Raw genomic sequence first — 25498 nt, 5'->3', positions numbered from 1 at the left:
CCAGTTGTGAAAACCCATTCCGTGGTACATTGGCATAACATGAACGGATAAGACTTTGCCTGTCCAATCTTGTTCGCCGAACCATGGGATTTGCCCGATTTGGATCATCTTTTTGTTGGTAAACGGAATTGGCTTTGGAAGTGCGGTCGATCCTAGTAAATAAAGACCAAATGACATGAGCGAACGATGGCTTGTGGGTAGTGCCAGAACGTACCAGACGAGTGAAGATATAACACAGGATCGTTAGATTGTGTGGTGAGTGGAAGCTCATCAGGTTTGAGAACGAGTGCCTCCTCAAAAGACGGAAGGAAGATTTCGTCAAAGATGAACGTCGGAGAATAAGTTGGGGAGGGTTGAGAGGGGGATGTTTCCTTCAATTTCGCCAGTGACTCCACGATCAGGTCCTGCATGGCGGCCTCGCGCCCAACCAGAACATGATCGACCCCCACTTTCCCGAGCAAATGGGCAACGGCAGCAGCCGAATTTCTTGGAGAGATTGGGAAGACAATGCAGTCGGCCCTCAAAACGCACATGAGCGTCGTAAAATAAGTGATAGCATCTACGAAATGTAAGTAATCGGACATGATGGCGGAAGAAAGATGAACTAACCTGCGCTGGAGAGAATCGCAACAACAGGAACACGGTGTTTTGTCGCTACGACGTTTTTAATTTACCAATTAACGTTCAGCGAGCAGTCAGTCAGATGGCACGCAAGCCTTCTCTTCTAGTGAAGACCTTCCCACAATGCGTACTGCAGGCGTTGTCGTATCCGGGAGCTCACAAGTACCATTACCCAGATGCGGTACACATTTAGGAGTGAGATGCTCGACAGGATAGATGGTAGAACTTCGCGTCTATGCGGAGATTCTATAAACGCCTGTGCTGTGCTTCTACAGGAGCTAATATCTAGCGACTCTTCGATATCCGGGAGTGCTTTATCTTCGCCAGATACAGCCGGCAAATTCGCTATCCTTTCGACCTATGTTACTCCAAAATATTCGAAGAGCCTGGGAATCAAGGAGTTTGGCGTTTAGCGAGGAGGAGTAGGTATTGGTGTTATGAGGTGAATCCAATCTACTGACAGGGAGAGGGAGCATTGGTTCTAAGTCTCTGTTCGAAGTCTCGCAACAAAGAATGTTCTAGGTTCGTGAGAATAACGTGAATGTGGGTACGAGAAGCGAATTCCTCCACATTGTGAACTAATATCATCCTTAGAAGATGTATACTATGATGGTGATGGAAGTTGCCAAGAACATGGCACTGCAGATGTAAAGTCTAACGGCTGTTTGAATTTCAAGATTCGCAGTCTCACTCACAGGAAGAAAATCCGGGTAACTTAGCCTGGGGCTGTCAAATGGAAGACTACAGAGGTGGGAAGGACATAAATAGTATCGGGGAAGAATTTCAGCCTGTGGGTAACATGTATCTGTGTGGTAAAGTATGGAGCGACATGTGAAAGAAAAAGGATCAGAATCACCCTGGATCGATGCTTACGTTAGAAGACTGTATTCATTTGTGGATACTGGATCGAAGAAAGAAAACCGACTGAGAATAGCTACTCCTGAACCGAAGCAAACTTGACATGCGGATCCAAAACGGACATGAGTGGAGTTAAGGAAACGTAGGAACGTACCCAACAAATCCTTTTCGCTGCCTCTTTTACGCCTTCGACGCCGGAAAATTTCACCGAAAAACTCGTCCGCCTTTTTTTTTACTGTCTTTACCACCACCACTAACAAGTCCTCAGTTTGAGTTTTACTGCCTATCGGGAAGACTTTGATACCATCCGGGTGTACCAACGGACTTTGGCACACACGCATCAGGAAAATGCAGATTTGTTAATTAACGTTAATTAACGTTAATTAACATGAATTAAGGGTATTTAATGTTAATTGAAAATTAATCGAATTAATGGTAATTAACGTTAATTCGCTAGGTTATAAATTTAATTAATAGTAATTAACAGTAATTAACAGTAATCAGTAAGTAATTACCAGGGATTAGTACGAATAATAGTACACATTAGCAAGATAATTAGTAGAAATTAGTATGAATATAATACAAATTAATACCAATTAGTATGAATATAAGATAAATTAATACCAATTACTATGGATTAGCTCAGGCTTAGGTTTCTTTCGATTCATGTAAAGCAATATGGTGCTTGATTAGCAGGCGGGTACGTTAATGACAAAAAAGAAAAATCTATATAGCCCCGTTTTTTACAGGCCAGAGCATCCTTCAAACATCAGCCAATTGATCAGCCCCCGGGTCCTCATCCAGCTCCTCATCCAGCTCCTCATCCAGCTCATCCAGCTCATCCAGCTCCGTGTTTCCTGTAGCGTTCGGCATCCATTGGCTGTGTACTACATTGTCTTTGTCTTCATTAGCCTCTTCATCCGAGTCACGATCGTTGAAATCGTATGTCTTTTCGACAACGCCGATGTCAGGAATACCACTGAGCAGACATAGTCAGTAACAAGTAGAGAACGACGGCAGGAGATGTCACCAAGCAAAACCATATAGTTCCCGCATGATCTTGTGGAAAAACTCGCCATCCTTCCCATCTTTCATATCTGTCAACATGACTACTTTCTTCTGGTATTCCTCCCTGGCGAGTTCCTCGCTAAAGGGTGCCTTGACTTTGCCCGACGTTAATGTATCCTTGAGTGCACAATGGATCTACGAAAACTCAGCAAAAGAAAATGTCGAGTTACGACCCGACGTACCGCTGCGGCCGAAGTCGCTAGAAGAGGGATAGATACTTCGCCACCGAGCACCTGGAACTGCTTCTCGAACAACCGGAGGATAGAACCGGAACCTCCACGAGAAAGCCATAGGCGGCAATGGTTCAACACTGCATCATGAAGGAACGGCTTGCTCTTGAGTGGGCGACGGCTGTAAGACTTGAGCATTATATACAATAGTCAGATTCCAACCAGTGCAACCACAGAAAAAGACCCACCTTTTTCCCAGATGTACCCGCGTTTTCCGTCTTGGAAGGATATATGTAGAGGTCATTTCTGGTCTCCGCGTAGGCAATATCAAGGCGATTCGAACCACGCAGTTTGTAGTCTGTTTCGACAATGCCGGACGCGACTGTCTTGCTGCTGGATCGGAACTGAAAGAATCGCGTCATTGGCTGCGGGAAAGTGACCAACCAGTTAACACTATTGAAACAGGCGTAAAGAAGGGAAAATTCACCAGCTTGGAAAGAAGACGAAGGAAAACGGGATCAGTGTCGAATCGTTTGAATATTTCACGGGCTTCTTCGGTAGTCCGTGCATCAAGGGATTTTCGTCGTCCGAAATTGCGCGCGCTGGTAAGCATCATGTTCTTCATGAACTCGGTGGGAGTTGCATATTTCGGAAACATATTGGTGAATGCAGCATACTCCATTACAGTGGTAATGGTTAGTTTTAGAATCCTTCTGAGTGTTTGCGGCTGATTCTTCAAAAGGCACACGCCACCGGCAGAGATGACAGCTGTCGCTGCTTCGCTCCATACTACTGGCTTGCTTTCAGTGACGCCCCGAGATATACCCTTGATCTCCGGGCGCTTGGAGGGGTTAGACCGCTATAACGCATTGAGAGTTTGGGTTAACTTACCTCTTTAACGTGTTCTTGAACGCGCTTCGACTGCACGGACATAGGGCCGTTAGTAAGATAAGAGAGTTGGATATCATGTAGGAACATACTTTGGCGTCAATCGTTGTGGGAGGGGTGGATGCCGAGACCTTACGAACAAGGGTTCTAGTAGAAATAGCCTTCTTGTGGGTTTTTTCAGGTGCTGGTTGACTCTCGCTGTCCGCTGAAGATATGTCAGATGCCGGTGGAGGGGACGAGTGTACGACAGCTGCACGCTCGACCCCGAGTTCGACGTCCGAGTCGAAAAGGTTGCCAGACAAATCATCGATGGTCGGGAGAACTGTTGTGGACAGCTTGATAATCTTGGCCTGCTAAAACGAGTATCAGGCAGCACGTTATGCACGAGACAAGACTCACCTCATATCTGTACTGTTTAGCTGTAAGAGGTGTGTCATCCTCATCATCGCTGAGCTCATCCTCTTCCTCCGACAGCGAACTGTCACCCTTTGCCACGCCTATATCATGTTCGAGCTCCTCAGATGAAGATTCTTTATCAAGTTTCGGGGGTCGCCCTGTGCAAAGGTGAGTACATTGAACTAATATAAGCCACATGCGTACCATGTATATGCGACTGAGTTACCCGTCCCACTTTTCTGCTGTTGGACGGTTTCTCACTGGAACGTATGGCGTCGGGGACCTTCTCCTGTACCATATTTGATGCGTTGTTGGGACGGCCCGTCTTAACATTCGCCTGCGTGACACTCGAACCAGACTTGGGTGGCTTAGAGGGTTTAGCTTTACTATTCTTCACAGCTGGAGAATAGTAGAACATCAGATACACAGTCACCGGTGCTACGCAGAAACAGTCTGGCCTAGTTGTTCCAACACCTCCATCGTTATGTCTTCATCTGAGTCATCGAAACCAGGCGGTCGTGGGACATTGCCGTCTATATACATGTGAGCTACTTTACAGACAAGAAAAATGTTAACGACACCTTTTGTTGCTTTGAGTCGCTTCGCCTCCGCTTCTTGAATGGCACTGGATAGGGCGCGTTCACGTTTGCGACTTTCAAACGCAGCAGTCGCACCCGGACCCTTATTACGAACTGCTGTCATCCACACTGTAGAACTAATGAGCATTCAGTACATGGGTGAAAACCAAACGACGTACCACCATCCTCTTGAGCCTTGCTTTTGCTCTGACGAACAGGCAGAGCTCGCGTAGGTGCAGAGGTTTCAGCGTCACTTTCGGTGTTGGGAATAACCATGTTCTTGCGACCTCTACGAGCACGGGGGGGGGGCAACTTCTACGTCGCGGCTGTCGTCATTTTGTTCGGTTTGTTCTACGTCGACATCCATATCTTCACGACTGGCGTCATCTGCAACCAGAACTGTTAGCAGTAAAATGATCAGTGAGGTAAAAAGCTACCTGGAACGGGTGCTTTTTTTTTCTTAGTCTTGTCATTCTTCTTGTTACTTTTTTTGGAGTTTCCTTCAAAATCAGGAGGTGTAAGAATGCGGGACACGGTGAGGGAGGACATAACTTACCCTTGGGCATGTTGCTGGGGCAAAAGCAAGAGAAAGCAACGATGTGTGGTCCGGGGGTACCTACAACGGAGGACCACATTGCTGACTTGTTTGATTCCTCGTCGATAAACGTCGTTTTGGCGAGCCTGAGTGTGAAGTAATGCAAGGATAAAAGACTATCGGTGGAAGTAGGCGATTTGCACACAGGCAATCCAGGGTCAGGACATACACGGGTATATATCTGCATCCTACAGCTAGGAATGTAGATATACAAGTATCGGCAGAAAGTACTGTAGATATCGTCGACGGTTACCCAGATCGCAGGGAAGTAAGCGATTTCTGAGGTAACTTCACCCTACAGCTAGGAATGAAGGTACAATAAAGGACACTTTCAAATGTTGGCAGTCTCAGTAGGGGGTTAAAAACAATAGGATTCCTAAGTAATGACCGCTAGATGGTTGCTGCCCAAACCATACACCGACAGCTGGCATATGGAAGTGGGACATGTCGTGGTACAGAAGAGAGTTAAAAATTGTCACACTATCACACTCGTCACATATAGCGGGGGTCACTCGTTGTATTAAAAAATGATATCAAACAAGCTGATACTACCAAAATACATGGGGGGGTTCCTACTAGCTACATAGTGTCCAAAAAATACAAGAAACTAAACAAGAAATACAACATTTGAGTTGTTGACTACAAAATTCTCAAATACCCGCAAATGTCTGTAAGAAATGGCTAGCCAGCTGCCGGTTCTTTTCCTGGATCTTCGGAATAGAGTAAGTGAAAGATACAGCTTTTCTCCACCTAGTCGCGTTCATAAGGTACCCCCGGCCACTTGAACATTCGCGGAGTCGATTCAGATACCACTTTTCGCAATCTTTCGACCAAAAATCGAGGTTGAGGCCGCCGGCCATGAAAGGAGCAGGGCGAGGCCACCAAGACATGTGCGATGCTTCAGCTGCGTTCGTATTTACCTGATCTAGTAGGGCTGTCAAAATCTAACAGTAAATTTTTAACTGCTACACACTTACCTCTCTCCACCATATAAACTCCGCAGAGCAGGTCTACTTCCACAGGCGTGAGGAAATCGTCCCAGTATCCCGCTCCCTCATGCTCCCAGAAGCATCGTCCTTGCCTTTGAAGCCGTTCGGGGTCACCGCCAAAAATTACGTTCTCTTCTGACACTGTCGTCGTCGCCATCCTCGACAGCAAACCACCCGCTAGCACCGCAGCGCGCCCCCTGGCTGATCGTAAGAACTGATCACGTTCTGTTTCATACGCCCTCCAGTCATGAATATCCGGTGTGTAACCAGCACACCGGAAGCCAAGGAAACAAAGAGTTGACGCATGAGCGGCTTCTCGCCACAGAGCCGCCGCTTGAGGGGGTGGGTCGCCACGGACGAGAATGTGGAACCGGATACCGTGTCTTATTAGCTGAGAGGCAACAATGTGGAGATCAGGGCCCCAAGCACAGCGTACAATGTGCAGAACCGATACGGGGCACTTTATAAGTAGCACCATTTTTGGGGCGAGAAGATCGGATTTCTTGCGGACCAGGTGCCAGACCTCGTTGTCGACAGTAACTTTGATGACGAGTATCTCCCAGTTCAATGCATCTGATATGTACGATGAAGGGTCGGAGAGATCGTGGCTCGGAAGAGAGAGGGGGGATGTGTGGGTTAGCGATAGGATGTGGAAGAATTGACGCAGTTTGTCCATGGTTTCTGAAGGTGGGTCAGGTTCAGAGAACATGGCATTATTAGGGTTGTTCCGCCAGCGCCCATTCCCCAACAGATTTCGGGTGGTGTCAAGGTCGATGAGGTCGACGCCTTCCCTCTCCCATTCACAGTCACTGAATCCGTAACGCTCAAAAGCGACCTCTTCCATCCTGATGGGTACGAAGTCGGCCGTGACTTCATCTTCTGCTTCTGGATAGCCCCCAATTGCTTTGAGAGCTTCCCCTGAAGTGGTCTCTGTGTCTGTGATGATGGGTGGGCCATCTGCGATCTCCCCATCCTCATCCTCTTCTTGCTCATTACCTCCCTCCACCTGTTCTGGATCAACTCCAACGTCCGTATCCTGGGGTGCATCTTCCTCCCAGTCGTCGTCCGAGTCGGGATCAAATTCACCGAATTCACTACAGAGATCCCAGGTGTTGGAGAAACCGTCGTACCTCTTTTGCGCATCCGAAAGACGTTCCCACTCACTCTCTACTTGCCCTCGAGTGAGACACGTCCTGACTCGGAAACCGCTCCGATTATCCCAATACCAACACACTGCCCCTTTCCGACCCGGTGCGTGGTATTTGCTAGCCTCTCGTTCTCGATTCTCACGAGACCGCCTCTGTACAGGTGTTTCTAACGCCAGTCGCTCCTGATTTCTCCCGTCCCGGCGAGCAAAGAATTCCTGCCAAGTCTGGCCAGGACGCTGACCAGAGTTCTTCTCAACAATGGGCGAATCGGAATTGGGAACATTGAAGTAACTCTGATAAGGAGCATACTGTTGTCGAGGATGAGATGAGGAGGCCACAGGCACTACAGAGAGGGAATCTTCAGGGTTGGGATGCGGGTTATCGTAGACGCGCGCGAACAGTTTCCAGAACTCTTCATTGGTAGGGAACACATCTGCCAAACTCTCAAATATGTGGCGGTAAACCGTCCATGCACCATCTTTCAAAATAGTCGTTCCAGTCTCATTGTACTGCCCCTTGGTAACGGTGCCTAAGTCCTTCAACTCTCCCCAGTGAACACACACCGGCACGTTCAGCTGGCGGTAAAACGACAGCAACAATGGTGTGGTGCGGTGAGTAGCATCGATTATACCACCTGTACGCAGAACGTCCTTGTCATTGGCGTACGATCTCTCAAATGCCCCAAACCATTCAGGATGTATACCGTTTTTGGTTTGTAAGCGTTCTCGCCAAGTGTAGTCGAGATGCAACCTTTCTTTACGCCTCAACCACAGCAGACTGAGTGTTCCTGCTGCAATCAATGGTAGGAAGGCATCCCTAGAACACTGGGCAGCCTGCTGGAGTGCAGCAATCGATTCATAACCATGCTGGTACCCATACGATGCTGGGTATGACCACAGAGAGATTGTCGGGTCCATCAAGGACGTATCGGGCTTTCCCTCCTCCAGCATAGCGAGGACCAGTTTTCGAAGGTGTTTCTCCAGCTGGTCCCATGCAATCGTAACATCTCTAGCTAGAAAATACTTACGTCCGCCAGCGGCCTGACGAACATAAGGGAAACATTCGTTTTTGTGGTCAAGGCAGCTAAAAAGCGAGCCTTTGAACACATTCCACTGAGGTACAAGAGGTAAGAACGGATGGGCATGATGTATCCAGTTGAACTCCTTGAGGTGTACCAAGGAGCGATGCGCCGTATCGGAGAAATGAAGGGCGTTGTACGTTGGTACGTGAGAAGGGTTGGTTTTCGCAAAGCGGCTTATGACAGTGAACATTCTTCCATTCGCGACAAAGTGTGTGTGCTTGCCGTAGACGCGTGCTGTTGGCTCATGCAGAGAAACATTGGATTGGGTAGAATTCTAAGCAAATTACGCGTCAGATTCATAAATATCGATGCAAAACGATGCTAGCGTGATTTTATACGTACGAAGTTGGTATATCTCATCATCTTGAGTGCGCAAGATAGCCTGCAGTGACAGATGTTCGCAAGTTGATCAGGTAACGCTAATCCTCACACCCACAGCTAGGTGAAGAATACGGTTGAAAAGAAGAATGGAAAAAATTGGAATTTTGAGAGACGTAGAGTGGTGGTGGTAGATGGCAGACTAGAACTTTGAGAGACGGAGTGGTGGTAGAGGACAGACCAACGATAAGACATGTGACCTTTGACGCGTCGCCCATATAAGGCAGTGCCGGCCTCGCCACTTTTCTATACAGTATGCCTCCAACCCAGGGAACTCTGTATACCGTACTCCGCAGAGCGACGGATACACATATCGACATAAAAGTCTGCCCCCCTAATTGCACCACTCGCGACGGAGACCCTCAGCCACTCATAACGATGGGGATAGACGCAGCCCGTTTCGACCAGCCCTTCGTAAGTGATAACCGATTGCGACGTACGATGTACATGATACTACTTTCTATCTAGATCGTCAGACTGTTGCTACCGTCGATGCAGACCCCACCCCTAACAGAGAACACTCCTGCCGACTTCGAGAGCATCACTGAGCCTGACAGTGATCCCATCATTGGTTTCGAGGGCGTTATCGAGCCTGACAGTGATCCCATCGTTGACTCTGACAATGAGGGCAACTGGATGGTACACATGGACGCGGTCGGTGAACATGTCATGGAAGAAACCCCTATGTATTCGCCTCTTGAGGATGGCATCCCGCTCACCCAAGTTACGGAAAGCCAAATTGCGGCCCTCGATGTCCCAGACGAGTCGTACGAATTCCCAACCCCTATGTGTTCGCCTCTTGAGGATGGCATCCCGCTCACCCAAGTTACGGAAAGCCAAATTGCGGCCCTCGATGTCCCAGATGAGTCGTACGAATTTCCAACCCCTTGGAATTTCCTGCACACTCCTTCAGGCCAGCACGGGGCACATAACGGTACGTGAATGATGCAAACTTGGCGTAACCCTGACTGACACGTTTCCAGAACCTTCAACTCCGAACAAGCGACATTCGTTTGGATCTCAACAGCCACGGACGCCTACAAAACGTAAAACATACGACACTCGGCAGTTTGGAGGTGTGAATGACCCACAAGATTACGAATGCGACCCGATGTCGATGTATCGTACTGGTGGGATGTTCTAGTGGAGGGAGGTGTATTGTGTAGACAGACTGGTATGTTCCGTAGATCAATTCGACAGTTCATATATAGGCAGCTACTTGGCGAGTCCCTTTCTCGTTGTGATATACCCTAGACAAAACTTCATGAAATAATACGTCCCCTAACCCGTTCCTGAGCGATTATACGTTGATCAGCAGTTCATAGTGTTGGTGAATGTCACTAATACGTAGCCATGAATATAACGTTATATTGACGATGTCAATAAGGAGACACACCTTATCAATTCACTCACTCTAACCCCCCACACCCAATTTTCATCATTGGCATCCTCCCATCGCGCAAAAATGGGTCCACGCCAAGGACGACGCTCGTATGCATAAGCCGGTATCGTTAACACCTGATACGGTGCTTCCCTCTCTGCAAATTCTCGCAGAAATCGTTCGATGTAAGGATTTGGCGGGAAGGGATTGTTCGGTTCTTGACGGAAGAAAAAGAGGTTGTATCCTACTCGCTGATTTTCATCATCGTTCGGAGCTGTCATTTCGGCGAGCACAAGACTTGCTTCCGGATTGGAGCTACACATGTAGCTATGTGGAAAGCCTCGGTGTACGATCGGAACAGGTACTGAGAATAGAACCCCATCACTGGAGATGAAGATTGCAGGCGATGTGGGCTATGGCACGATGGTAATGATTAGTACTTGTTCTTAGGACTGCGCACAATCGAACTTACTACGTCGTTTGAATCCCAATAAGCTATCTGCTGGTCGACCTCGTCGGACAGAGGAGGACTATCAGGTACGGGCATATTGGGGTGATTGGATAGTGTGTTGGGATCTGAAAGGTAGTTGTAGCGGCTGGTACTGTCCCGGGTACTCAAGATCTTCACAATCACTGATTTGCCGAACCTGAAAGTCGAGTAGCGTAAGGAGAATAATAATCGCAGAGGAGTAAGCGATTGGAAACTGGCCATCCAGGGACAGCAAGGCGTAGAGTCAACTGCGATCGTCGTCTATCTCCATCCTACAGCTAGGTATGCAGATAGAACGCTCCCATGAAACTCCATCCTACAGCTAGGAATGCAGTTAGAACGCTCCCATGACCCCCCATCCTACAGCTAGGAAGGGAGGGTTGGAGGTTTGTTATCGATGATGGTGGTGGGAGGAGAACAGGTGTGACGATTGCGACACATTGTGACTGTGAGTTACTAAGTGACAGTGAGTTACAACGTGACAGTGAGTTACAACGTGACTTACTACTATTTGACTTAACTCACTCCCACCACGATGTTGAACACCTTCCTCCCTACATCTGCTGTTAGGAGGTCGGTTGTTAGGGTATCTTCCTCTGTCTGTGGAGGGAGGCGCCTAGACGTCAGCTGGCTTCATATCCAAACACTGGCCTTCACATAAAGACCTGTCCAAATGCCCGACTTTTGCGATGGTTGTGGAGGGGAATTCACCTCTGCTGGGCTACACCACCACTTCAATCAAACGACGAACTCCGAGTGCATCCGCTATGCAAATTCTCTGAGTGGATTTCCCGCCCCCCCACCTTTTTCCGACGACATCGAACCCCCCGCAGATATAGAAATACACGACTTCGAAGACTTTCGTTATTTGGACTTCGACAGTGACCCAGCAACATTTGATGGCGACTTCTTCGGAAACGAATACACTATGCATGACTTAGGACAAGTAACTGAACCTTTGACCGGCGAGGACGCTCACGACGAAGACAATACTTATTGGCATGCACACAATTATGACAACGATAATAGCAGTGACATCGAAGATGGAGAAGGAGAAGATGGTCTGGAAGACTTTGATGAGGATGAAGTTAACGCAATGTATGAGCACGATTGGGAACCAAACCGAGAGGGAGAGAGCGACGAAGAGGTTGAGGTTGTGAATGTCGAGGAACGGCTTCCTGGCACACACTTTGAAGGAACACCGATCCCTGAAACAACGCAACGATTCAAGATTGAAGATCGACTACGCCATCCACCATTCGTAGTTCAATTTCCGGGCCCTGCTGGACGCCCTTTGGCCGATAGAAACAGTGAGAACGCAGACATTCGTTATAGGCGCGAACTGGGTCCAGGATCCTCATTCTGGCAACCGTTCGTCTCACAAATTGACTGGGAGGTCGGGAGGTGGGCGAAGCTACGTGGGCCTAGTTCCAATGCTTTCAACGAATTATTGAAAATCCCTGGGGTACGATCATTTATCTACTACTAATAATGCTGTTTTATTGATACTTCTGTGTAGGTTGTAGATGCTCTTGGACTATCGTTTAAGACAACCCAAGAACTGAATAAAATCATTGATTCTCACCTACCTGGCCGCCCTCCCTTCAAACGCGAAGAGGTTGTCGTTGCTGGCGAGGCGTACGAATTTTATTACCGCGACATCTTAGAATGCATCCAAGCACTGTGGAGGGACCCTGATCTGAGCCAGTATCTTATTGTATGCCCCGAACGTCACTATACAGACAGTACATGCCAGACAAGATTATACCATAGTATGCATACAGGTCGGTGGTGGTGGGCTACGCAGGTGAGTTCTTGAATATATCTACCTGTATCTCAAGTATAAAGACTTACATTTGTTCTGTGTAGAAGGAGGTTGAGAAAACCCATCCAGGCGCTACGATTATTCCCCTCATCATATCCTCCGACAAAACCCAACTCACCGTCTTTGGGAATAAGACAGCCTATCCCGTTTACATGAGCATCGGAAACATACCAAAGGAAATCCGACGTAAACCTTCTCGCGGGGCATATGTTCTTCTTGCCTATCTCCCTACCTCCAAGCTCAGCCATATCAGCAACAAGTCGGCTCGTCGTCGCGCTCTGGCTAATCTTTTCCATACCTGTATGGGTCATATCCTATCCCCTTTAAAAGATGCTGGCCTCGACGGTATAGAAGTAACGGATGGGATGGGTGTATGTCGGCGGGGTCACCCTATTCTAGCAGTCTACGTCGCCGATTATCCAGAGCAAACTCTGGCCACGATAGCCAAAAGCAACCGCTGTCCTGCACTCTGCCCAACGGAACCCGAACAGCTGGGTGAAGACGGCATGGATGGGCCTTTCCTAGGACTTCAAGATGCTCTCAATGTCCTCGAAACCATTGCTGACGGCCCGACCGAGTTCCATAAACAATGTAAAGCACATGGCATGAAGCCTATTGCGGAACCGTTCTGGAAAGAGTTACCCTATACCAACATCTTCCAGTCAATCACTCCAGATATCCTCCACCAACTCTATCAAGGACTCATCAAGCATCTGGTCGCTTGGTTGATAAAGATTGTCGGCGCTGCAGAGATAGATGCTCGATGTCGACGGTTTCCCCCCAATCACAACATACGGCTTTTCATGCGAGGGATCTCCGGTCTTTCTCGCGTCACTGGAACAGAGCACCAGATGATCGGCCGACTACTTTTAGGCCTTATTATCGATGTTCGACTTCCTGGTGCCTCTTCTTCGTCTCGCCTATGTGGGGCTGTTCGGGGCATGTTAGATTTCGTCTACCTTGCCCAGTACCCTCTTCATACTACCGACTCGCTCAAACTTCTCAAACAGGCCCTTTCCCGTTTCCACATCAATAAGGACATCTTCGTTGAGCTCGGAGTATCCACCAGCTTCAAGATCCCCAAGCTGCATGGATGCCAGCACTATGACGTCCATATCCAGAATTTCGGTACTGCAGACAATTACAACACCGAATATACGGAGCGACTACACATCGACCTCGCCAAAAATGCCTACCGTGCAACTAACCATCGTGACAAACTCCCTCAGATGGTGCTTTGGTTGGACCGACGCGAAAAACTGCACCGCCATATCAAGTACATCCAACACAAGTTGTTGGGCACCACAAACCCCCCTATTTTATACGATATAACACCTGGAGTGACTTTCGAACGCACTCTGAAGATGACGCGACATCCTACCAGAAAGGCTGTTAGCTTCGAGGTGCTTGCAACTGCCTATGGTGCCATCCACTTCAAGGAGGCATTGGCACGTTATGTTACTAGCATTCGTGCTCCCACCCTCTCGACACGAGTCCTCATTCGGGAGTCTCAAAATCTATACATCCCTTTTGCACGTGTTCCTGTTTGGCACCGCGTCAAGTGGACAACCCCTGACATATACAATACAAAGACACACGGTTCTGTTGTGGTAGACAGCGCCCACGTCAACCCTTCCCGTAAGAATAAGCGTGGACACATCGTTCCTGGTCGTTTCGATACTGTTTTGGTTAATGTCAAAGATGGGCAGGCGCTCGGAGTTAAAGGTTTGTTCACTTGGTTCTACCTTCATCCAAGTTTCGTGGACTGACTCATTATACAGGGTATCGGGTGGGCCGCGTTCGCGTACTGTTTTCACTTTCAGAGAGCCAGAAGGACATGCTCTTCCAGGCGGACGAGCAGGAATATGTAGCAGACCACCTTGCTTACGTTGAATGGTTTACTACGTTCCCTCGCAGACCTGAAATGGCTCATGGCCTCTACAAAATAACCCCTTCGGCTGATGCAGACAGCGGTTACCGAGATGCTAGCATTGTTCCGGTCTGGTCGTTCAGACGAAGTGTTCACTTATATCCTAAGTTCGGTCCTGTCGTACCTTCTGAATGGACTTCTAGCACTGTTTTAGATCAGTGTTCTTGTTTCTTTGTAAATGCATTCAGTGATAGAAATTCCTACTACACTGTGTTCTAATATGATTAAACCCTTTCCCCTTCATTTGTGTGATAACTTATGCAGAAACTCAACTACCAATTAGTGCGAATTATCACCAATTATCAATTAACATCAATTAAAATTCATTAGTATCAATTAACATCCAATTACTGTTAATTACTGTTAATTACTGTTAATTAACAAAGGAGGTTTTTTCTGATGGGGGAGGCTGGCGGCATGGTTGACTCCTCAGTAGTCAATTTTGAACCGCTAAAGCCTACAGTTAGCGATTCAAACAGACGGTAAGAGGCGGGAATAGAGGATTGTGGAGTGGCTAGGTTCGAGGTTTCGGCGGAATCTACTGAGGTGTTACTTGACTGGGCCCCAGTTCGAACTTGCGCATCGATTCGTTTTTGAAGCTCCCTACATTCATATGCATCAGCATCCACGCTATCAACATACTGAATGGGCGCCCATTGAAGGGCAGTGGGAGGGATAGACCAAGAAGACGGAGTGGAGGAATGTGCTTGAACAATAGAGGGAGAAGGCGAACGGAGAGGATGCAGACTAGATGCCTTAACCGGTTGAGATGGTCTAAATAGGGAAGGTTTTCTGAGATCTCGGTTATCCAGAGTCCTCTTGAATGAGGAAGGGTGGGCATTCATGGGTGCCAAAGCAGCGGCATTGTGCATGGTAGAGTCACTGAGAACCATGCGAGGGTTGAGGTCTTTAGGGGGGGTCAGGCCATGGGCTGGATGACTTGGGACTGCCTGCTGAACATAACATATAAATTTGAGCTCAGGTATGAGGAAGCGGCGGCGGAAAAGACTACCTGAGGGTATGCAGATCGCAACGGAAATGAATTGTTCTGACTGCAAAGTTGGAACGGTGTGGGTGGGCAGAAAGCAGGATTGTTCGTTCCTGCTATATTTTGATTTGACTGGGTCGGTATCGAACGGGACAGGTTCGACGTGTTCGTCAATCGAGAGAAGTTTGTCAATCGCATTAAACGAATATTTGGGTCAAATGGCAAGCCAGCACACGCGTTCAAAATTTGCGCGGGTGGTTGATAGATAGAAGACAAAGGGGGAAGCCGCATGGTTTGGGCATTTCCACGTATTGGATCGATGGACGATTCAGCAAGAAGGGGACGTTCGTTCAAGAACGGTGGGCGCCCGTTTGAGTGTGAAGACAGGGTGTGTATCCCTCGATTCGGATGTGAAGACATGGTGTTTATCGACGGATAATCGGAGAAAGTTTTGAGGTAGGTAGAACAGTTGTTTTTTGGTGAGTTTTCAGTCAGTTTCAGTTGACCGAGTACAACTGATTGGATAGTAAAATTCAAGAGTCCGTTGAGTGGATGAAAAAAAAAGCTTACTTAATAAAACCCAACCATCTCATTTTTTCACTACTGTCGTCGTCGTTGTCCATCTTCAAGAGCTCAATCTTGCCGTCGTAGTCGATGTACGGTATGAAAATTGGTGTGTAATGGATCATGATTACTGTGTGACTGTGTGTATGATGTTTCTTAATGTTATTTTCCAGAAACGGAAGAGCTTACCCAGCTCCAGTATCACAAATCTGCAACTCACCTAGTTTCTTGATGTGTTGTAGTGGAGTGGTAGAAGGAGATCAGTAGTGAAGCTTAGATGGAGAGCACAGAGATGTTGTATGAAGACAAAAGATGTTGTTAAGTCTGAGGGTCTAAGGCTCAGACTGTCTAGCTTATATACATGAATTCTATCTAGGACCCCAGATACTATACTAAGACCTCTAATACTCTATTTGAATAGTAGCACATGGTGTGCTTGGTAATTGTCTGATTGGAATACTTCAGGTACATTCCAGAACAATGGTTCCTTAGCAACAATCTGAGAAACCATATGGTATACTGGGTAATCCTGGGAAACCACATGGTGAAGCCTGGGAAACCATATGGTGCAGTGGGTAACACTGAGTAGATATATAGTACTCTGGGTTGCTCAAGCATGCTTGGCAACAAGGATCAACATCTAGACATCTAGCCTGCCAAGGCTGTTACTAGTGCGATCTAGATCTAACATAATTCCCCCTGGATCTGATCTACAATCTGAAGTGTCTAGAATGGTCTAGAACAAGTCCAATGGTCCACTCCATCTTTGGAATATCTAGTGATATGATAAGATAAACACATGGCACAGATAAGATAAATGTTAGATAGGGATAAGACAGTGAAATCTGTGACATCACCCCCTCTTTTGGTTCGAGCTCCGAGAAGAACTTTTCGTTAATCTGACAAATTTTGTATGTCATCTTGAATTTCGATAATGTGTACTGGGGGAAGCTCTAAGCGCTTATATTCCTGAATTTTATCTTGAGCATTTGCGAGATTCTTTTCAGGTTCCCAAGTATCATCTTCTCGACCAAACCCTGACCATCTTACAAGATATTGTGTTTTTCTTCTATAAATGCGATGTTGTAGGATTTTTTCAACTTCCCACTCATCTTCACCTTTCACTACAATTGGCTTAGGTGGTGGTCCTCTTTGTCCCACAATAGTTGGTTCATTGTAGGTGGCTAATTTGCTGGCATGAAAAACTGGATGGTAACTGCGGAATTTTGGAGGCAACTTCAGTTTGAAGGTAACTGGAGACAGTTTCTCCAGAATTTCAAATGGTCCTTTAAATCGTGGATTGAGTGCTCGTCCCTTGGTTTGATAATCCTTGAGGTTGAGTAACACTTTGTCACCAACTTTGAAAGGAACAGCTTGTACCCCTTTATCGTAGTACCACTTCATACGCTCAGCAGCTAACTTGAGAGCAGCTTTCGCCTGCTCTTGTGCATCATGTCGTCTTTGCGCAATGTTATTAAGATCTTCATTACGTTGAAGGTCTTTTGTAATTGTTGGTCCTGCTCTTGGATGATGACCATACTCTAAAAAGAAAGGACTCTCTTTAGTTCCTTCATGTGCTTGATTGTTATAGGCAAACACTGCCATTCCTAACATCAATGCCCAATCATCTAGATTGTAATCGATATAGCACTGAAGGTATTGTTCCAGAACTTGGTTGACATGTTCAGTTTGACCATCTGTCTGTGGATGATATGCTGTTGACATTGTTGATTTAATTCCAAGTAGTTTACACCATTCCTGGAATAATTCTGCAGCAAACTGGGTTCCACGATCAGAGATAATCTGTAGAGGTAGTCCATGCAGTGGGTAGACTCTGTCATAGAGTAATCGTGCAAGGTCTTCTGCTGTGAAGTTGCCAGTAATTGGGAAGAAGTGAGCACGTTTTATTAAACGGTCAACCACTACACAGATTGCGTCAAATCCATATGATTCTGGTAATTGAGTTATAAGGTCAATGGAGATAATCTCCCAAGGTCTATTAGGAACCTCATTTGGTTGTAGCAGTCCAAAAGGCTGTTGTGGGCGATTTTTCATCCGCTGACACGTATCACAGCCTGTAACATAATTCTTGACAAAGATTGACATTCCTGGCCACCAATAGTTTCTAGTAACCAATTCATATGTTTTCCACCTTCCTGGATGACCAGCTGATAATAAATCATGGTGAATATACACAACTCTTTGGTGAAGATGATCATCTGTGCTTTTAGGTATATAGACTTTCCCTCGATAGAGTAGTAATCCATTTTCATAGTTCCATTCCTCCAGAGATTTTTTGAATTCTCTTGGTCCTGACTTAAGAAGTGATTTATAATCCTTCGTAACTTCATCTGAAAGTAGTGCTGCTTTGACCTCTCTTAGAATTTGGTCATCATTGACAGGCGATTCATGAGTAGCCTCGATTGCCTGAATTGCAAAAAACTCAGGTTTGAGCAAAATTTGGTCTCTGTTATCGAGGTTTACCCCCTCCTCATGATCTGGCCTCCTGGACAGAGGGTCTTCAGCTTGCATTGTTTTTCCTGGTTTATGGTGAAGGGTGTAGTCAAAGCGAGTGAGATACAAAGCCCATCTAGCTTGTCTCCAAGTGAGTTTTTGGGCTGATTTGAAGTATGTCAAATTCTGGTGATCTGACCAAATCTCGAATTTAACTGGATGTCCTTCCAAGTAATGTCTGTATTCCTCCAAAGCTCTGATGATAGCAAGTAACTCTTTATCATAAATTTCATAGTTTCATTCATGTACATCGAGCGACTTGGAGTAAAATGCAACTGGATGCCAAAGATTATCTTCTGGACTTAGTTGTGATAAGACGGCTCCCACAGCAAAGTCACTGGCATCTGTTGATAGTCGGAAAGGATTTACATCATCCGGTATTCGTAAAATAGGAGCTGAGGTAAAGGCCTTTTTCAGTGCCTCAAAAGCATTTTGCTGACTCTCGCTCCAGACCCATTGTTGTTCTTTCTTGGTGAGATTAGTGAGTGGTTTAGCTATCTTGGCAAAGTCTCTAATAAACCTGCGATAGAAATTCGCAAAGCCTAAGAAAGCTTGAATATGTTTGACCTTACTAGGTACTGGCCACTCAAGAACTCCTGCAACCTTCTTGGGATCCATTGCAACATGTCCCTTGGAAATGATCATGCCAAGATATTCAATAGTATCTTTTTCAAAGAAACATTTCTCAGCTTTCACATACAAATCATTGTCTTGAAGTCTTTTCAGCACTTCTTTAACAATTTTTCGATGCTCAGCTTTATCATTCCCAAAGATTAATATGTCATCCAAATACACCATAACTTGTCCATTGCGAATCAAGTCTCCCAAAATTTCATTCATCATTGCTTGAAAGGTAGCTGGTGCATTTGAAAATCCAAAGTACATGACCATTGCCTCAAATAACCCACGTTTTGTGGTGAAAGCAGTTTTCCACTCATCCCCTTCTCGAATTCGAACATTGTTATATCCCCACCGAAGATCAATCTTAGTGAAGATAGATGCAGAACTTAATGCATCAATCAAGTCAGATATTCTGGGAATAGGGTAACGGTTTTTAACCGTAACTGCATTGAGTGCACGATAGTCCATAACTGGACGAAGAGATCCATCATTTTTTTTAACAAAAAAGAAGGGTGCAGCTACAGAACTCTTTGATGGTCTAATGTAGCCTTTGCGAAGTTCTTCATCAATCCACTCATCCAAGGAGTTTTGCTCTTTTGGAGATAACGGATAAATTTTAGCTGGTTTGAGGAGTGTTGCACCTTCCACAAAATCAATTGGATGATCATAAACTTTACGTTCTGGCATCCGTTCTGATTTCTTCTTTGAGAAGACATTGCCATATTGATGCAACCACTCTGGCACATGGGACTTCCAAGTAATGGTGTCTTCATCTGTTTCACTAAGTTCTTCATCCATGTCCTTTTCATCAAACATGGTTGCAATGACTGCTGCTTGTTGTTGATCTTCTGGATCATCAATATCGATCCAGTTAATGTATGGATTTTCCATGTTCTCTTCTCCTAAATTGTCCAGTGAGGATTCCCATGGTAAATCTGGTTTGATTTCGAGCTCATCAGCTCCAGCTTCGATAATCTTTGTTTTATGGGCTCTAGTGGCACATGTATCTGGGCACCTGGTGAACTCCCATTCTCCTGCCTGCCAATCAATCTGTGGATTGTGCTTGTATAAGTATGAGTACCCAAGAATCATTTCCTTGTCCCCTAGATGGGTGACAAACAGATAATGTATTGTTTTATGGGTCCCAATCTCAACATAGGAACGGACATACTCTATGATTTGTCCTGATTTATTGAAAGTTCCATCCGCATTCTTTACATCATACGGTGTTGCCAACTTATGTGTTACCAGGTTGTTAGTTTCAACAAACTTTTGGTCGATGAAATTTGTTGTGGCCCCAGAATCAACAAGAGCCTCAGTCTGTACTTTTTTTCCATATACCCAAAGTGTTACTGGAAGTCTAAAAGACGATTTCTTGTTGCGAGCAATATTTATATTACAAGATTCCAGTACTACTTTTTCTAAGTCTTGCTTAGAGCTGATAGTAGATATACTATTCCCACACTGTAGATCACAGACATTATACTCTACAGTGCATTGGGAAAATCCACGTTAGATTGCCGATATACCTTCAATTTTTGATCCGTCGATCAAGAAGGCCCCAACTGTACTTCATCGACTTGCACAACTGTCTCCATTACGGCAGACTGGGAATCGGGTATTTCTACGGTTCTCGCAGAGTTGATGTTGACAGTCACAGCTGGGGAAGCTGTACCATCATCATCATTCATCTCCTTCATAAATTCCAATAATTGCGCCTTGAAAGATTTCTTGGCCCCTGGCGCACCTTGTCCTACTTTGTTATTCTGCACAGACGAGGATGAAGTTGATGAAGAGCTTTTAGGAGCAGGTTTCTTGCTCTCATTTCCAGGTTTATCCCAACAATCATTAGTGTTGTCACTAGAAGCCTTGTTTTTTAAGCCTTTTGCAGCGCAAATATTACAATGCTTCTTCTTTTTAACTTCCTGGGAGTTGGCTTCTTTTGATTTGCCTTTGCTCTTCTTTGCAGAATCAATCTCCATTGCATCTGAGTCAGATGTATTGCCATTGCCATTGCCAAAAATTGCACTCTTAGCCTTTTCAGGATGCAAAGCCTTGTATGCTTTAAGCAAGAGATCAAGATACTCTTGCTAAGCTTTAGGTAGAGTACCATTCATTTTCTGAATAACCAAAGCATTTTTAAACTCCTGAGGAATAGCTTCCTTAAGTTTATCAATGAGAACACAATCTGTAAATTCTCTGATATAAGCTAGAGTGTGATACTGTTTAGAGTATTTATTGAAGTCTCTGTTTTGTCAAGGTTTTAATCAACCAAACTTGTGTAAGCTCAAGCTTTGCCCCTTCATTATCATCATACTTGCTATAGACATCTTTAAGTTCTTGGAGGAAATTCTCTCAAGACCTAAGGCCTTCTCCATGTCCAACTTTAACATAGTATTGGTTTACATAGGTTGTGACTGGAGATCTAAGGCAAGTAGTGCTGCTACAACTGATGTACAACTTGTGTAGTACTATTGCATAGGGCAATCTGGTTAATCCAGTTAGCTAATTTGAATTTGCTGTCTGGTCCAGAAAAAGTATAGCTCTGAAACTTTAAGAGACTTGGAACAAGGTTCAGCACCAGCCTCAGCAGGAGATTTGTCTAGCTGGGCATTATATGGTGTAAGAAGAAGGTTTCCTTGTAGTCTCCACAATTTACAATTTTCATGGGAAACTTCATGTTGGATGTAGACATTTTGTAGGCAAAGCATTTGGCATAAGTACCATATCTCTTGACAGCAGACACAGTACAAGAATAGTACAATACCTCTTTACAGCAGGTATAGTACAGGAAGAGTACAGTACCCCTTTACAGCAGGTACAGTACAAGGAAAAGGGAAAGGAAAGGGGGTCCAAAAAGAGTGACCTGTTGAGGTGCACAAGTCTTGATGGTCTTGATGCAAGGGTGGGGTTCTCAACACAGGTTCCCAAAGCCTGTGCAGCAAATGGTTTTTGAGAGCATGTTACACACTCTCAGTCTTCACTCAGTACTGGCTGCTGTCCTAACCCTAAGGCTCTAGCTGCCCTGAGACACCAGTACTGTTGCATAAAGCAGTGAAGCCCCTTACACCTGGGGATCAGCAAGTAGGTTAGCTCTGTGGTCCTCAGTGGACCACCCTCATGCATTGCCCAAGCAACCTTCAGACTAAGATGCATAGCATCCAGACTACAAGGCTACAATAGGGATACAACTGAGGTGCTTCCCAAGAAGACAACTGTCCTTTTCAGTAACAGAGTCTTAAAATCCCCCAGAACCCAAGCAAGCCAACAGACAAGGCACCTGCAACAAAGCCACACCTGTTGCTCTTTGACAGCAACAACAGGCAAAGAAGCAAGACTTAACAAACTATCACAAATCTGCAACTCACCTAGTTTCTTGATGTGTTGTAGTGGAGTGGTAGAAGGAGATCAGTAGTGAAGCTTAGATGGAGAGCACAGAGATGTTGTATGAAGACAAAAGATGTTGTTAAGTCTGAGGGTCTAAGGCTCAGACTGTCTAGCTTATATACATGAATTCTATCTAGGACCCCAGATACTATACTAAGACCTCTAATACTCTATTTGAATAGTAGCACATGGTGTGCTTGGTAATTGTCTGATTGGAATACTTCAGGTACATTCCAGAACAATGGTTCCTTAGCAACAATCTGAGAAACCATATGGTATACTGGGTAATCCTGGGAAACCACATGGTGAAGCCTGGGAAACCACATGGTGCAGTGGGTAACACTGAGTAGATATATAGTACTCTGGGTTGCTCAAGCATGCTTGGCAACAAGGATCAACATCTAGACATCTAGCCTGCCAAGGCTGTTACTAGTGCGATCTAGATCTAACATAATTCCCCCTGGATCTGATCTACAATCTGAAGTGTCTAGAATGGTCTAGAACAAGTCCAATGGTCCACTCCATCTTTGGAATATCTAGTGATATGATAAGATAAACACATGGCACAGATAAGATAAATGTTAGATAGGGATAAGACAGTGAAATCTGTGACATCCAGATTGCCAGCGAGGCACCTAAACCTCAATCAACCGAGTTTGAGCCCCTTCCACCCAGCCTCGACAACAACTTGAACCAGAACCAACTCAGCCTCGACGAGGTCTCTCTACCCCAGAAGGCCGAGCCGCTCGTGACAGGGCCATTGCAGAAGCTCTAGGAGCTGGCATCCGAGTGGTTCAGAAACAAGAAGGTATTTTTTCTTTTTTTGCCAGACCCATGTACTTGGAGGTCTGTACAGTACTCTTGAATGCGGAACGTCACCGTCAACAGTGTGAAGATACTTTGGTCGCCGCTGAGGTCACTCTCAATAGTAACATGGACGCTCTCGATGGCGATTTGGCCCTCTTCAATCAAGCCATGAGTGAGCTCGGACACCCTATATTTCGCTACATTCTGACTCCTTCTTCAGGTCGAGTGAATGATGTTTTTACTACCCCCACCACCCGCCGTGTCATAAACTCACCTCCCTCCACTCCTTTTGGTTTCCACATGCCATCGTCCCCACCATCAACGCCCTCCACGAATAGGACCATGACTCCCGCTACAACGCCCTCAAAGAGACCCGGTGGCGTTATCGTAATGGAGCCTGCGTCGCCGTTGGTTGGCACCGTACACCCGGGTAACCGATTGCCTGCCTATGTCGTATATCATGGCAAAGACAATGCGCATGGCGTCTTCGAAAGCTGGTGAGCTTCAAGTTCCTATGCGAAACTGCCAGCTGAGGATCCCTAGGGTTTCTTGTGGTGATCTCCCGTATGCTAAGTCAATCGCCGACTTGAATGTTGTGGGAGATGCCATTTTCCGTGGCTTTCGAAACCTAAATATGGCGCGTCAGTATTACCAGGAAGCTCTTCGGGACGGGATTATTGCGATCTTGAATACCCCACGCCTGTCCCCTGATGAGCAGTACATCGTTACCAAAGGAGTTCGACCTGGCGTCTATTCACAACGGTAATCTCCACCATCGCCCTTCTTCTCTTCTATTGATTCTATTATATTCAGAGGCATTCTAATGAAAACGGGTCTGCAGTGGCGCGGCGGGGAGGTTACCGTTATGGTTGGTACCTCTGCTGCTGGTAGGGCTCAGTTCAGGGAATGGATGGCTCAAGGGTTGGTCCAAGCGTATCCCACTGATATCAATGAGAGGGATATTTAGTCACCCCTCTACTGCACTTTCTTGATGCTATGCACTGCTGTAGGTTTTGTGATCTGTGCTGTGTGTTGTAAAGTCCGTACCGTATCTCAAGAAATCAATACTTCGTGTTCTCTAGAAGATGATCAACTATGGTTGAGAAAGTTGTAATTTGAAGTCTAACTTTCAGGGTAGATACTCGACAACTCCATCCATTGGATCCCTCTTCTCTTTTTTACCAAGTAAGCCAATTTTGTAAGGCCACAGACGAACTTCGTAGTTGTTCCAGTAGGCGGTCTCGCCGTATTTCGATATAAAAGTGCTTAAGATGGGTCAACAATCGCTATATCCACAAGATGCCATATACACCTTGAACGTTTAGTGCGAGCATCACCCAGAAGTCGTTCCCGGTTTCTATAGGAGGGGGTTTACTTCATAAGAATGTTGGTGTTTGCAGAATACGCACTTCAAGTAATACTTCTGGTTCGCCTCCTTTCGTCGTCTTTTCTCCTCAAATTTCTGCTCTTCAGACATGGACGCCCTCTTTCTAATAAGATTGAGAATCAAGATGTGACCACGAGAATTATGAGAAAGGTTGAATGGTCGATGCAATTTGGGTGATGATGGAAAGTATCGCATCGAAAGCCATACCGTTGCATTCGTTCTTGCGCTCGTTCTCGCACACGATGGTCATTTCTAGTTATAAGTGTATATATAAAACAACACTGTATAATTCAATGTTGTTAAAATCGCAAGTATTTGACGCACCGTACTCGATACCTCGCTGCCGCCTGTTTTGCCTTCTCCTTCCTCTCTATCTCTTTGTTTTCCTCCTTCGCTAATTTTTTTGATGGATCTTTGACAAGGGGCGTCGTCTTCATTAAAATTGGGATTTTTGTTGGTGAGTAATGATGTTGATCGTTGAAGGTGCACGAAGTTGTGGTGAAAGAGGTGTAAAGGCATATATCACTCGCGGCATAACGATCTTACAATATGCAAAGTGTTCGTCACTATGCCTTTTCAATCCTATTTCCACATCCCACCACCATTCAGCCTACTAGAAAATGTGGATCCTAGTGAAGATACTCTATTTCTACCCAGATATATATATATGCTAAGATGAATAGCAATTCCAATCACTCGTAATTCATTTCGGGTGTCAGCCAAGCCTAAACTAAGAGTTCGTCATAATCCAGTTGATATTTCATTAATACATCACTATTGGTATACAATAAATGTCTGGATTACTAGCTACTGAGGAAATACTTCAGTCCATCT

The 25498-nt window shown here is 45.8% G+C and overlaps 3 protein-coding genes across 4 annotated transcripts; all 3 read right to left on the bottom strand.

Moving 5' to 3' along the window:
- Positions 1 to 152: 152 nt before the first annotated feature.
- On the bottom strand, positions 153 to 584 carry E1B28_013891 (uncharacterized protein; the record flags this gene model as incomplete). Its single annotated transcript, XM_043160687.1, has 1 exon — positions 153 to 584. The coding sequence occupies one exon, from the start codon at positions 582 to 584 to the stop codon at positions 153 to 155; it is 432 nt and encodes a 143-aa protein (XP_043001741.1).
- A 14189-nt stretch (positions 585 to 14773) lies between these two features.
- Positions 14774 to 15891, bottom strand: E1B28_013890 (uncharacterized protein; the record flags this gene model as incomplete). Its single annotated transcript, XM_043160686.1, has 2 exons — positions 15409 to 15891; positions 14774 to 15349 (listed from the first exon to the last, which is right to left on the bottom strand). Exons 1-2 carry the CDS (start codon positions 15802 to 15804, stop codon positions 14774 to 14776), a joined length of 972 nt encoding a protein of 323 aa, XP_043001740.1. The 5' UTR covers positions 15805 to 15891.
- An 8457-nt stretch (positions 15892 to 24348) lies between these two features.
- On the bottom strand, positions 24349 to 25174 carry E1B28_013889 (uncharacterized protein). 2 transcript variants are annotated; one of them, XM_043160838.1, is made up of 4 exons: positions 25001 to 25174; positions 24687 to 24945; positions 24590 to 24634; positions 24349 to 24542 (listed from the first exon to the last, which is right to left on the bottom strand). In XM_043160838.1, exons 2-4 carry the CDS (start codon positions 24857 to 24859, stop codon positions 24407 to 24409), a joined length of 354 nt encoding a protein of 117 aa, XP_043001739.1. In that variant the 5' UTR covers positions 24860 to 24945; positions 25001 to 25174; the 3' UTR covers positions 24349 to 24406. The 2 variants fall into 2 exon arrangements, with proteins under 2 accessions (XP_043001739.1, XP_043001738.1); XM_043160837.1 differs by having other exon boundaries at positions 24349 to 24634; positions 24687 to 25174.
- Positions 25175 to 25498: the final 324 nt, after the last annotated feature.

The sequence above is a fragment of the Marasmius oreades genome (genome assembly GCF_018924745.1).
Source record: "Marasmius oreades isolate 03SP1 unplaced genomic scaffold unpl_scf_9, whole genome shotgun sequence".
Classification (NCBI taxonomy): Eukaryota; Fungi; Basidiomycota; class Agaricomycetes; order Agaricales; family Marasmiaceae; genus Marasmius; species Marasmius oreades.
This window is presented reverse-complemented; position numbering and strand designations above follow the sequence as displayed.

Excerpts from the sequence above, each read along its gene's own strand:
- E1B28_013889 (XM_043160838.1), bottom strand. The coding sequence starts at position 24,859 with ATGCGATACTTTCCATCATCACCCAAATTGCATCGACCATTCAACCTT. Across the intron at positions 24,635-24,686 it reads AACCAGAAGTATTACTTGAA|AAACCGGGAACGACTTCTGG; the intron begins GTGCGTATTCTG and ends CCCCTCCTATAG. Across the intron at positions 24,543-24,589 it reads GCTCGCACTAAACGTTCAAG|CACTTTTATATCGAAATACG; the intron begins GTGTATATGGCA and ends ACCCATCTTAAG.